The sequence below is a fragment of the Sporobolomyces salmoneus genome (genome assembly GCF_050403485.1).
Source record: "Sporobolomyces salmoneus JCM6883 DNA, S_salmoneus_JCM6883_v1_ctg40, whole genome shotgun sequence".
Lineage (NCBI taxonomy): Eukaryota > Fungi > Basidiomycota > Microbotryomycetes > Sporidiobolales > Sporidiobolaceae > Sporobolomyces > Sporobolomyces salmoneus.
Window position 1 is genome coordinate 1 of NW_027481123.1, and position 12,778 is coordinate 12,778.

At 50.8% G+C, this 12,778-nt stretch overlaps 5 protein-coding genes across 5 annotated transcripts; 4 read left to right on the top strand and 1 right to left on the bottom strand.

The window, feature by feature from the left end:
* Positions 1 to 2,346: 2,346 nt before the first annotated feature.
* JCM6883_003099 (uncharacterized protein) lies at positions 2,347 to 3,702 on the bottom strand (the record flags this gene model as incomplete). The annotated part of the gene is made up of 5 exons (XM_076633519.1): positions 2,347 to 2,916; positions 2,977 to 3,130; positions 3,194 to 3,222; positions 3,279 to 3,369; positions 3,437 to 3,702. 5 exons carry the CDS (start codon positions 3,700 to 3,702, stop codon positions 2,347 to 2,349), a joined length of 1,110 nt encoding a protein of 369 aa, XP_076486443.1.
* Positions 3,703 to 3,927: 225 nt separating this feature from the next.
* NMD3 (ribosome-binding protein NMD3) lies at positions 3,928 to 5,924 on the top strand (the record flags this gene model as incomplete). The annotated part of the gene is made up of 6 exons (XM_076633520.1): positions 3,928 to 3,988; positions 4,079 to 4,139; positions 4,205 to 4,442; positions 4,510 to 4,808; positions 4,877 to 5,582; positions 5,652 to 5,924. The coding sequence occupies 6 exons, from the start codon at positions 3,928 to 3,930 to the stop codon at positions 5,922 to 5,924; spliced, it is 1,638 nt and encodes a 545-aa protein (XP_076486444.1).
* A 233-nt stretch (positions 5,925 to 6,157) lies between these two features.
* Positions 6,158 to 8,166, top strand: JCM6883_003101 (uncharacterized protein; the record flags this gene model as incomplete). The annotated part of the gene is made up of 7 exons (XM_076633521.1): positions 6,158 to 6,493; positions 6,586 to 7,021; positions 7,087 to 7,190; positions 7,253 to 7,352; positions 7,418 to 7,493; positions 7,562 to 7,811; positions 7,873 to 8,166. 7 exons carry the CDS (start codon positions 6,158 to 6,160, stop codon positions 8,164 to 8,166), a joined length of 1,596 nt encoding a protein of 531 aa, XP_076486445.1.
* A 251-nt stretch (positions 8,167 to 8,417) lies between these two features.
* JCM6883_003102 (uncharacterized protein) lies at positions 8,418 to 11,011 on the top strand (the record flags this gene model as incomplete). The annotated part of the gene is made up of 8 exons (XM_076633522.1): positions 8,418 to 9,534; positions 9,601 to 9,665; positions 9,729 to 9,797; positions 9,870 to 10,116; positions 10,190 to 10,230; positions 10,299 to 10,432; positions 10,498 to 10,787; positions 10,851 to 11,011. The coding sequence occupies 8 exons, from the start codon at positions 8,418 to 8,420 to the stop codon at positions 11,009 to 11,011; spliced, it is 2,124 nt and encodes a 707-aa protein (XP_076486446.1).
* A 346-nt stretch (positions 11,012 to 11,357) lies between these two features.
* On the top strand, positions 11,358 to 12,717 carry JCM6883_003103 (BAG family molecular chaperone regulator; the record flags this gene model as incomplete). The annotated part of the gene is made up of 2 exons (XM_076633523.1): positions 11,358 to 12,327; positions 12,395 to 12,717. The coding sequence occupies 2 exons, from the start codon at positions 11,358 to 11,360 to the stop codon at positions 12,715 to 12,717; spliced, it is 1,293 nt and encodes a 430-aa protein (XP_076486447.1).
* Between the last annotated feature and the right edge of the window lie 61 nt (positions 12,718 to 12,778).

Consider the following 12,778-nt stretch of genomic DNA (forward strand, 5'->3'; position numbering starts at 1 on the left):
CAGTGCACACGGGATAGAGGGGAGGAGAGAAGGGATGAACTTACTCGATTTGGTGACGCTCGTACCCTTTCCTTCTCCTTGCGAGTGAGTTTTCCCTCCAGATCCAGTGACCATCTCGATTGAAAGTTAGCTGAGTTTGAGTTGTCGGAAGTGTTTGGGACTGCAGAGAGGAGGGGGAGACGGAGAAGGAGGGGAGGGTGAGCGTGAATAGGGAGCGAGAGGAGCGTCCTCTGATGGTTGAGAGAGTACCCACGTAGCTAGTTGAGGTGTGGTGAGCTAAAGAGAGTGAGATGAAGTGCAGAAGAGAAGTGAAGAGAGAGAGAGAGGGGAAAAGGGATCAAAGAGCCGAAAGGTTTTTTGGAGGAAACTGCGCACCCACGCGCTAGAGTGAGTCACCTTGAAAGGGAAGGAAAGAGGTTCGTGCTGGACCTTCTTCTTCTTCTTCTCCTGACCTACTCTCTCCTCTGACTTGTAACCGTGACTAGTTGCTCGAGCCTCAAGAGAGGAGAAGTAGCTTGAACCTGAGAGTGAATTCGAGCTCTTCTTGCCTTCTTCATTCGATGTCTCTTCCTGACCTTTGAGCGTTTGAGCGCTAGCAGCAGACCTGTCCAGCCTCAGCGCTGCCGATTCATCTGTTTGGAATCGGCTCGAACGAAGTAACGAGTGCCCTCACCGAAAAAATCGAAATTCGACGAAATCTGACCAAATCGAATCGAATTCGGTCGAATTCGGTGAGAAACGAGAAGGGCTCGGAAGTTCTGCAGACGTAGACTGAGCGTCTATCGGGCGGAGAGAGACTGCAAGTCGATGCGAAGTCGAGAAGAGAGAGAGAGCAGAGGGCGCGCACCGATTTCGCAAAGTAAAGAGACATCGACGAACGGCTCTCTGTCATGCGCACGACGACCAGCAAAGCGACCAAGGAGGAAGGGCGGGATACTGTCTCTCAAAGCGAGACCCTCAGCAAAAATGCGAGATTCCTGGACCAACCTGGGTCAAAACGGACCAAAATGGACCAAAATGGCCCAAAATGGCCCAATCTGGCTGAGGATTGAGGAGGGTCAGGGTTTAGCAGGCTCGAAACCCGTGTCCGATGTCTACTGTCAACGAAAGAAGAGGGAACAAATCACGAGGACATGGAGACTCGAGAGGAGAGATGCGGATTTGCGGAGCGCGCGGATTTCGCAAGAAGCGAAAAGACAGCAACTTGGGTAGGAGGATTGAGAGACGGCTGCCTACTGCCCGCGATAGCGCGAGAACGGAACAGGGCTAAGAGAGCTAGAATCTTCTGCGAAAGAAGGAGACGGAGGAAGTAAACTCGAAACTTTCGTCTCGACGCACAGACTCTCTTTTCTCGCAAACTCGTTTTTGCACACGATGTCATTGCGGGAACGACGAGAGAATCTTCCTCTCAGCCTTACGAGATTTCGACAGGCTGAAGGAGGACGATCCAGTGAACAAAACATTCTTGCGAAAGTGAGCGCCCTCATCAAAATTCGGTAATTCTTACTGAAAGTCGGCGATTCTCGATATAAATTACCGCCAAATGTCGAGAATGTACGATTTTCGAAGCGGGCGTGCAAAGCTCAAACCGCCTCCGTTCATGCTTTCAAAATCATCGCGCGAAGTCGAACAGCACGAAACACGAGGTATCACTCTTTGACACTTGAGAACAGCCGGTAGCGAGCGAGTTGATCAGCGGAACAGATGGAAGACTCAAGAGAATCTTTCGAGACGCAGAGAAGGAACTCAGCTCGATCCACCGACCCGTTCTTGCGCGGACTCATCTCTCCAGTCTCGTCCTCTCCGCGTCGACACCATCTCTGTAGCCGAGTTCAAGAGCTGCGCTCGATCACAAGCTGAGTCGTGCGTCTGTGAAGCGAGCGCCCTCCGCAAAAATGGGATAGAATCACTGAAAATCACTGAAAATCACTGAAAATCACCGCCAATTCACGACAATTTTCTCTTTCCCGCCATTTTCGAGGAGGACACACAGCTTCACTCTCTTCGTTAGGCATGGGGAGTCAGCTCTGAAAGCTCTGTCGCCAAGCGCATACAGCAAGTTGTCACTCGAATGAGTGTCGCGAAGGAGAGGGGTGAGGGCAAAGAATTTGGGAAGTTTTCAGGTCGAAGGACTTTTCTGCTGGAATTGTGGTTTCGCCAGGAGACTGAGTCTGCCGAGACGGCACAGACGAGGATACCCGTCGACAAAGAGAGGAGATGTCGAAATGAGGTCCTCAAACAAGGCGGAACTTTTATACTTCCCTACGGTCTCTTCGTCATTCTCTGCTCCGGACTCTTCCCTACCCGCCTCAAGAAGCACGAATTGTTGCGATCGTATTGCGAAGTTCAACCGAATATAGCATCAATCTCATCCATACTCTTCCGTACTTTCTTCTTTTTCTTAGGTTTCTCCTCTTTCCCATCCGTCACCACCTTCGACGATATCTCGCCACCTAAATCCCGCTCGATCCTCTTCTTCCTACTGACTGGTTTGACCGTCCCTTCGCTTCCTAGAGTTTCTTTAGGCGCCCGTACTGTCTCTAGCTCTGTCTCCTCCTGCACTTTCTTCTTCTTCTTTACCGGTGGCAACATAGTCACTTGTGCATCCGGCGCCTTGTCCTCCTCCTGTGCTGGCTGAGCGATCGGCAATGGTCGTTTCTTCTTCTTTGAGGGAGGTTCCACTTTCTCCTCCGCTTCAGGTTCGATTTTCTTCGGTTTCCGGACAATGACATCTCCGAGGTCGTCTGCCTTTCTCACTACTTGACCGAGTTCGTCCTGCGCTGAGACTGAGACCGATTCCGGTATAGGTGTCGCAGAAACGGAGGAAAGAGGCGTGGAAGTCGTTCGTTGTGGAACGAGGTATTTTCGAAGTTCTTTCGGAAGTCGAGCGATAAGAGGTTGCACAATCGAAGATAGCTGGACGACGAATCAACATTCAGCCCGAATCGAGTCGAGCGAGAGCGGAGACAAACTCACGTTGTTGGCCTCGACCAGGTTGAGGAGAACCGAACTCAGTTTGTTCACTTCGTCGTGTAACACGAGCGAAAGGGAATGGAGTCGAGCAATGAGAGATATGATGACGAGGATAAAGGCGAGGAAAGCCTTCGTTTCGATTAATTGTTCGAGAATGCTGTCAAAGATGGAAGAGTCAGTTTGGATAATCACGAATTAGGCGCGAGACGGGACGATCCACCTTGCACAGTTGAGTAAGACTTGAATACTCTACAGTCCAGAGAGGGTTAGCGAGGCCAGAAGGGGAGAGTCTAGATGGGTTTTACCTTTTCGACGAGAACCAGACTTCGAGGCAACTGCATCAGTCCCGCAACGACTTGCTGACTCTGAATCGTCGGCACGTCATCCGAATCTTTACTGTTCTCATCAGACGGCTGTCAGCTCGTCGAGAGCTTGGAATAGAACAGCTGTGAGAGGGGCTCACCTCGAACCAAACAAAGAAAGTAACGAATCGACCTCTTCTAGCGTTCTATGCAGCGTCCTATCGACGTGGATCACTCTCTTCCACCATACGCTTGCCTTGTGCTGGTTCTTGTTCTTGTAGGAGAAGCGATGAACGAGATTCAGCTCGTCGTTGAGTTGGGAAGAGATTCGTTTGATAGGTCGAAGGGAGGAGACTAGACCGGGTAAGGAGAGGGTGGCAGTGCTTGATGAAGGTATCTGAATAGCTGGTGGAACTCTAGGGAGCATTTGCGCGAAGGGTGTTGATGAGTAAGAATCGAAAGAAGTTCTCTCGGAGAACGAGCTCTCTTCCACTTCATTCACTCGACCTCGTCGAGCGACACTGAAAGACACCAGACCCAGCGCAACTACTCCGTGAGCACCCTTCGACCTTTCCCTCTGTCCCCTCGCTTTACTAGAAGCTGATCTCATTATTTTCTTTTTTGCAGCCACAAACCAGAGAATCGTTCGAAGATGAGTAACGGGGTCGCGTATGTTGGACCTACGAGTCAGACTGCCTACGTGCTTTGCGCAGGTAAGCCTGCTTCCTCTCCTCTGTCTTGAGAGAGAGAGATTATTCTGTTGAGGCTATGCTAATCTCCTCTCTCCTCTCTCTTGCTTGCAGATTGCGGTACACCTATCGAACCAAATGGAGCAAACTTGTGTGTGAACTGCTTGAGAAACTCGTGAGCCCTTTCCCGATTCAAGACTAGAGGAGTATTTCGCTAACTTCTCCCTTTCTCGAGTGCAGAGTCGACATTACCGAAGGAATCCCGAAGCAAACGACCGTCAGTTGGTGCCGAGGATGTGATCGATACCTCTCTCCGCCTACGATGTGGACTCAGTGTGATTTGGAATCGAGGGAATTGTTGGCGATTTGTTTGAGGAAGCTCAAAGGGTTGGCGAAAGTCAGGTTGATCGATGCTGGATTCATCTGGACGGAACCTCACAGTAAGAGGTTGAGGGTTAAACTCACGATTCAGAAAGAGGTACGGTCTTCTCGCTTTCTTTCGAATCCAATTTGACTGATGCTCAACCCGCCTTGTTCTTTGCTAGGTCTTCACCTCTACGATTCTACAACAAGTCTTCGAAGTCGAATACATCATTCAAGGAGCTCAATGTCCCGAATGTACCAAATTAGCCGCGAAGAACACCTGGCGCGCGATGGTCCAAGTTCGACAAAAAGTCGATCACAAACGTACCTTCTTGTACCTCGAACAACTCATCTTGAAACACAACGCCGATCGGGATTGTATTTCGGTTGCCGAGGTCAAGGATGGATTGAATTTCTTCTTTGCGAAGAAACAAGACGCGATTAAAATGACGGATTTCTTGACTGGTATCGCACCTGTTCGGTAAGCACATACACTCTTCTCTCTATTCGCAAGTATCAGCGACTTACATGTGCTCGTACGTCGATTAGTACCAAGACTTCAGAACAACTAATTTCGATGGATCAACAAAATGCGACGACGAATTCGAAACAATCCTACTCGGTTGAAATCGTCCCCATCTGTAAAGACGACATCATCTGTATCCCGAAAACGATCGCTCGTTCTCTCTCAAACATCGCTCAACTCTGTATCTGTCATCGAGTCGGAAACCAACTCTACCTGATCGATCCTATCACCCTAAACATGGCCGACATTTCCGCTTCCGTCTATTGGAGATCTCCCTTCCCTCCTCTCGCCAACATCACCCAAGCGATCGAATTCATCGTTCTCGATATCGAGCCGACTTGTCATCCTCCGAAAACGGCAAAGGGTGGTCGATTCCTTTTGGCCGACGCTCAAGTTTCTCCCGTAGGAGGTACCATGTCATCCGACATGATCTTCCACACTCGTACTCACTTGGGAGCCGTTCTCAAACCTGGAGATACCGTATTAGGGTACTACTTGACGAATTCGAACTTCAACGACGACGCGTTCGAAACGATGGATCAAGGTAGGATTCCCGAAGTCGTGTTGGTGAGGAAGACGTACCCGAACAGGAGGAAAAAGAGTAAAGCGAGAACTTGGAAACTTCGTTCGATCGTTAAAACTGCCGGAGGTGAATCGTTGGAAGACGCTGAACATATCGGATTCGGTCGTGAGAAAGTTCAACAACCTAGACGTGGTAAAACCGTTGCTGTGAGCTCTTCATCTCTATTCTCTTTGCTTTCCTTACGAGATGACTGACGTTCTTCCATTTGTGCGTAGGGAGATCAAGCGAAAGCTGAAGCGGATTACGAACGATTCTTACAAGATATTCAAGAAGATCCCGAACTCCGAGCCGAGATGCAACTGTTCAAAGACAAGAACGCCTTGGAAAGGAAAGAGAACGCGATGGATGAAGATACGGATGCTGAAACTGGAGACGAAGGAGGAGACGATGAGGATGATTACCCAGAGATCAACGTTGACGAGTTGTTGGATGAGATGGACAACCTTGGACTGGAGGACGGCGAACCTCAAGCTGAGGAAGGAGCATAGTTTCGAAAGAAGGAAACGATTAGATTGTCTTTTGCATTGTACCCTCTCGCACGCTTTCACCCTTTGTCACCCCTGCACTACCATACTCACTTGTACTCGATCCGCTTACTTGCGAGAGCTCTGCTCGAGGAAGTTGCGAAACTGTTCGAACGCTCTAAACGAAAGTTCTCTCTCTTCTCCCCACCTTTCATCGAAACTATCGCCTTTCTCTCGACCCGACCTCGTTTGGATGAATGGCGGACCCTCACGCAGTACCTTTACCACCTTCACGTGGCTCTCTCGACTCTAATCGAGGGGGAGGGGAATACGTTCATCAACAACTCTCTCACGCTTCCCACCTCGACCCTCTAACCGAACAAGACTCTCTAGAAACAACAATCGAGAATGGTGCTCACGAAGAGGCGGAGCAGGTTCAGACAGGGGAAGAGGATGAACGGATACGAACCTTGGAAGATGAACTCGAGAGGACTAGACAGGATCGCGACGCGTGGGAACAGCAGTATCAATCGTTGATGGCGAAATTGACTACGATGAGACAGACCGTAGGGGACAAGATCCAACAGGACGCTGTGAGTCTCTCACTCTGTCTCTCTCCACTCTCTTTACGACTTCCGAACACCTGTCACTCACTAACTCCCTTCTGATATGATGATGTCGATAGGATGAGCTAGATAGAAGGGAACAAGAGATCGCCGACTTACGAGCCGCGAACGACGACCTCGCCATGACGATTGAAACTTTGAAAACTGAACTAATTCAGTCCAACGAAGACGCCGACGCGGCTCATTCCGAACTAGAACAACTACGGTCTCACGCGTTCGATTCAGAGAAACAAACGAACGAAGAAGCGAACGAACGAGACTTGTTATTGAGGGAAGTTCAGGAAGATTTGGAACGAGTGAGAATCGAACGGGAAGAATGGGAGTCGGAAGCGATGAGGGAGAGAGTGAGGAGGGAAGAGATGCAACAACTGTTTGGACAGGTCGAGATGGAATTGGCGACGGCGAAAACGGAGAGGGAAAACTTGAGGGAGGAACGGGATCGGGAACAGGAAAGCGCGGCGAATCTTCACGCCGTATTGGAGGAGTTCCAAGCAGGTGCGTTGAGGGCTTCCCCAGTGTATTTTAAGAACCTTGCTGATGTCACAGTTGCCATGTCGCAGCGAAGGACCGGGAACTGCAATCTCTGCTGGGCGATTTACAAAATCAGCTGCACGACGCTACCGAATCTCTCGCCTACTATCGACAACAAGCTGCGGAAGCCGAAGTGAGTTCCACCTTAATTACTCCTCGTTATCGAAGTCGAGCTCACTGTCCCGTCTTGCGCAGAATCGGTTGTCTGCTGCAGAAAATAACAGCGAAAAGCTGTTGGCATTATCGTCCGAAGTCAAGGAGAAGAACTTGCTAATTGGAAAGCTGCGGCATGAAGGTGAGCAAATATGATCGATCAGAGAGAATCGAAACTGACCTCTGTTCATGATAACTTGTTCGCAGCGGTCATCCTGAACGAACATCTGACAGAGGCGCTGCGACGGTTGAAACGGGACTCGAGTGCAGATAGTGTCGACCGGTGAGCAGAATTCCTTCTCAGTTCAAACTTGTCAACCTCCTCGAGCTAAGACCGAACTCTGTCTTCAGTCGACTCGTTTCAAACGTGCTAATCACTTTCCTCAACACGCCTCGAGGCGACACGAAACGATTCGAGATGTTACAACTGATCGCATCGATTCTCAGCTGGACTGACGATCAACGCGAAAAGGTTGGACTGCAGAGGAGCTCGGGAGGACTTTCGGGACCTGGTGTGATCGCAAGTGGATCGAGAGGAGGGTCGAAGGGACATGCGAGAAGCGGCAAGACACAAGCGGTTGACGAGGGTGTCGAGAATGAGGTAAGTATCCTCTACAAAGGCGGAAGACTAAGTGAGCTGACTGGATTCGCGCGAAAACCAGTCTTTCTCGAATCTTTGGATCGAATTCCTCCTCAAAGAATCTTCCCAAGGCGCGTCTAGCACCTCCGCCGCTACTTCGTCGTCATCAAAGCAAGCTCCGACATCTCCATCGTCCGAGTTTGGAAGTGGTCAAACCTCACCTTTCGGGGGACGATTCGATCTTCCATCACTCGGTTCTCCTCCACGCTCGACCACTTCAACAAGAAGACCAAGTTTGACTTCGATCTTCTCGAATGGAAGTTCGACAGCGCAAACCTCGACAGCTCCACCGAGTATCGCAGAGGAGGAAAAGTGATTCATCACGGTAGAATTTCGGATTTTCGTTTGGTTTTGTGCTTATGTCTCTCTCTTCCTGTATGTCTGTAGTTCTCGATGTCAGTTTACCCCTTTTCTTCCCTTGCAGTCTACAGCTCGTCGTTAGCGTCGTTCGAAAAGGTCCGAGGCGATTTCCGGACTTGAAGAGGTCCGAGTGTTTCGATAGCACTGACCTCTCTTTGCTCTCTCTTCCCGCTCTCACGCTAATTTGTCCCAGTCTCTACTGATCTCATGTTCTGGAGACAGATCCCTCGAGCAACGAACGTCCTCGCGAATCGCAATCCAGATCTCGAATCCCCTTCCTCCTCGCACCATCGACCAGATACCTCTCACTCAAGTAACATCGACGAGAACGTACAAGTCCCGTATTCGAGTCGCGAAGGAGGCCGCGAGTTCAACAGCAAGCAAGAATGGAAGAAAGCGATTCAAGGCGTGATGGAGAAGGAAGACTTGAAGCACGTTCGAGGGGTCGTCGAGGCAGCAGTAGCGGTGGAAAGAGATAACAAGAAGAAGCTGAAAGGTTACTCAGTCAGATTGAGGAGGAAATCGAGCGCGGCGAGAATGAGACCGAAGCTCGACCTCGAAGACGAATCGCCAGATCCAATCACACTGGCGAAAGTCACACCTTTCTCGGCATCACCTCCGGCGTCGCTTTGTGGAGGAGGAACTAGAGACGAGTCTGACTCGGATACGGCAAATTCGCGCAGAAGCAGAATGGAATCGACTCGAGAAAGCTTCAGTTTCGCGGACGACTCGAGATTACCGCTACCAAGCTCTACATCGAACCCAGCACCCCCTACTCGACCTTCCTCGGTATCTCCCCCTCGTCGCGCACCTTCTGTAGCTTCTTCAGACGATGATTCGACCCTTCCTCCTTACGAGCCTTCAGATCGATACAGCCTCGTCCGCCCCTCTCTTCCAGCTCGATCAGTTACAACTCATGCTCCTGTGCTTCCACTGTCAGCGACGATACCCAGACCTCAGCTCGACCACCGCACGACAGTCGCAGACCCGAGCTCTCAGTTCGTTCCTCTCCCGCTTCTTCCTCCTCTCCCTCCCCCGCCGCCTTTCCCAGTGTCAAGAACAGTCGGAAGAGAGAACGATGTGTCTCGAAGCAACGACCACGATGACGAGACGACATTCGCTCATCAAGCTCGACAACCTTTTACTCAGCCTCGTGAAATCTCCCGTCGACGCTCGACAGTATCGATCCGCCATCGCTCAGATCGAGTCGCCTACCACTCAGTGTTTGGGATGTCGGGTCTCACGAACCTCGGTAACAGCTGTTACCTGTCGGCTTTGATTCAGGGATTGGCGGCAACTGACGTTCTCTCCGAATTCCTAGCGAGTGAGTCCTTTCCTTCTACCGAGCTGAGACCTGCAGAGAGCTCACACAAATATCGTCGGGAGACAGGTGGAGAGTATCGAAACGAAGTCAATCGAGAGAATCGGAATGGGACGCAAGGTCAAATCGCAGAGGTTCGTCAGCTTCCCTTTCCTGCTTCAGTCGGTGGCTTTCATTGACCTACGTCTTTGCTATAGGCGTTAGCGGTTCTCTTCAAAGCGATGTCGAGCGGTCGACATCGAGTGATTACTGCTGGTAGATTTCGAGTGAGCTTTGGCTTTCCCTCTATTTCTGGTGATCTCAGCGGCGCTGACACAATCAAGGACTGTTGATCTCAGGACATTATCTCTTCGGCTTCGCAATTCGACAACTACGACCAACAAGACGCCCACGACTTCCTGTTATATCTCCTCGATGCGATCCACGAAGATCTCAACTTGCTGGTTCACGCTCCGTCTCCTCTGGAAGAGGATTCACCGGAACATCAATACGACTTAGATCGACTGCACGAGGTCGTCGCGGCTGATCGAGAGTGGGCAAAGTACAGAGATCGGAACGATTCAATCGTGATTGACTTTTTCCAAGGTATGTTGTTATCGCCTCTCCTCCTGCCGAGAACGCTGTATGGCTCACCGATGCTCGATCTTGCACTCTCTAGGTCAGTTGAGGAACCGTATGGAATGCCTCTACTGTCAAGAGGTATCTAGTTCAGCTTGCGACTGGAGAAAGAGTATCGCTCACTCGCATCTTCGATGGATTCCGAGCAGACTTCGACGACATACAACCCGCTTCAGACCTTACCCCTTCCAATCCCAGAACAACAAGGCGACAACGCAGTCCAGCTCGAAGATTGTATCGATGAATTTCTGCGCGAAGAAATACTGGAAGGTGAAAACGCTTGGTCAGTATTGCGTGCGCTTAGTCCTGTTACTTGAAGACTCGACTCATTGTGTCTTGATGCTGCAGGAACTGCCCTCAATGTCGTCGACCTCGCACTGCTTCGAAACAACTTGCAATCACTCGCCTACCTAAAATTCTCATCATCCAGCTCAAACGCTTCACTTCCTATTCTTCCTTCTCCGCAAAGGTCGAAACCAACGTCGACTTCCCTCTCGAAGATCTCGACCTCGGATACCTCCTCCCTCCGAAATCGACCAGCAACAGATTCGACCTCAATCTTCCTCACGAAGCCAATACGAATTACGAGCTCTACGCTCTCGTCAACCATCTCGGGAGCGAGAACACTTCAGGTCACTGTGAGTGATGAGATCTCGAACTCGTACAATAGCTGATGCCGTTCTAAATCCGAATCCTCACAGATACAGCGATCGTTCGCAAAGGCGATACATTCCTCGAAATCGACGACGAATCCATCACACCCGTCCCTGCTTCCGAACTCGTCGATCGTTGTGCTTCCTCCGTCTACCTCTTATTCTATCGTCTTTCATCTGACCGCAACGAGAAAAGACGTTCTTTCTGACATCAAGGCGAAATCTTCATTTCTGCGTCCGCTTCGCTCTGTCGCACTCCTCTACTTCACTACAGCATTTGTCGAGCTCGCTACAGAACGCCGGGGTGAAGCGTAGGCAGGTGGTGGACTCGCGGTACAAAGTTCTGTTCGTCGATCTCTCTCGAATGTTCTCGCAAATTCTACGAAATTTCGAGCAAGTTCCACCTCATGCTAGCATTCTCTCGCAAGTCCGTTCGCATGCACTTAAAAGGAAGCTCTGAGCCTGTCCCATCCCTATCTTCTTCTCCATCACTCTACGCAACGTCTCATCTCTCCCCTCCTCAGCTCAATTTTCGACTCGCACTTCACTCTCACAATGCTCTCATTCTATCCCTCGCACCCCACTCTCGATTTCGGATATCCCTACAGTCACACTACGTCCTCCTTCTACCCTGTCGAACCCGTCTCAACCCTCGAATCTCCTCTTCACCCTTCCTTCTTCCTCGGGAACGACTACAATCAACAACGCCAACTCTTCGGCGCGAGGCAGCTCCGCCAACAGCAACTTCGACAAGCCATCCTTGAGCAAGCCCGTCAGGAACAGGAGGAGGAGAGGAGGAGAAGAGAGGTGGAACGAGCTTTGACTCTTCGACAGGAAATGATCCGTAGATCGCGTCAAGCAGAACGCGAACGAGCGAGAGCGAGGGAGGAGACCCGACTTCGTCACCATCAACTTCGTCAAGCGCAAGAGTGGAGGAGGAGGCAAATCGACGAGGAAGCAGCACAAACTGGAGACTTGTTCGACGCTCTGATCGAATCTCTTCTTCCTTCCCACACTCAAATCGATCACGCCTCTCATCCAGTCACTTGTACCCCCTCTTCGGCGACCGACGTCGAACCGCCCGTCCTTGCTTCTTCGACTCCACTCTCTCCCCAATCAACCTCGCTCCTTTCAAGCACCGAGCTCGAAAGCGAATGCCCTATCTCGGCTGACGACGACACGGCGACGCTCTATCGCGATCAAGCCCTTGAAAAGCTCTCCTCCCTCGCCTCGTCGTTCTTCGATCGTCAGTCCAACTTCGTCGCCCCGACTTCTTTCACTTTCGAATCATCCCCAACTCCTCCTTTCACGACTCCTCGTCTCGCATTCGGATCCGCCAACTCTCAATTCCTCTCGTACGAAGACTATCTCGTCAAACTCCTCAGCGAACTCGATGCGGTCGAATCTCGAGGAGATCGTCAGATCAAGAAAGAAAGGAAAGCACTCGTCAAAAGGGTAGAAGCAGAATTGGAAAGGTTGGACGAGATGAGAGAACGAGCTTGGGAGCAAGAGAAGCAATCTCAAGGTGAGTTGACTTGTTCTTGAGCGCTCTCTTTCGATCCAGTCTGCTGACTTTCTCGCCTCTCCTTCAGTCCCTCTTCCGAGCTCGAACGCCGACGTCTCGACCTCCTCACTCAACGAAGATGATGATTCCCTCCCTGCTCCACTACCTCCTCTCACGGAAGAAGCCGTCGCTTCACTCTCATCGCGCTTCTCTTCCCGTTCTCTCTCCGACTCAGACGCTTCCTCTTTCACTTCTTCGACTTTGACCTCATCGACCTCCTCGAACGCTTCTCAAGTCGATCTGTACATCGCTGAAATGCTGCAACGAGCTCAAAAGCTGGGCGAAGAGGCGGAGCGAGTCGAGACCGCTTCGAAACCTTTCCAACGTCAATCTGTCGCGATCGCTGTTTAAACTTCTGTGTTATGCCTCCATTTGGTAGACTTAGTATCCTAGTTGTACCCTGTTGTAAAGT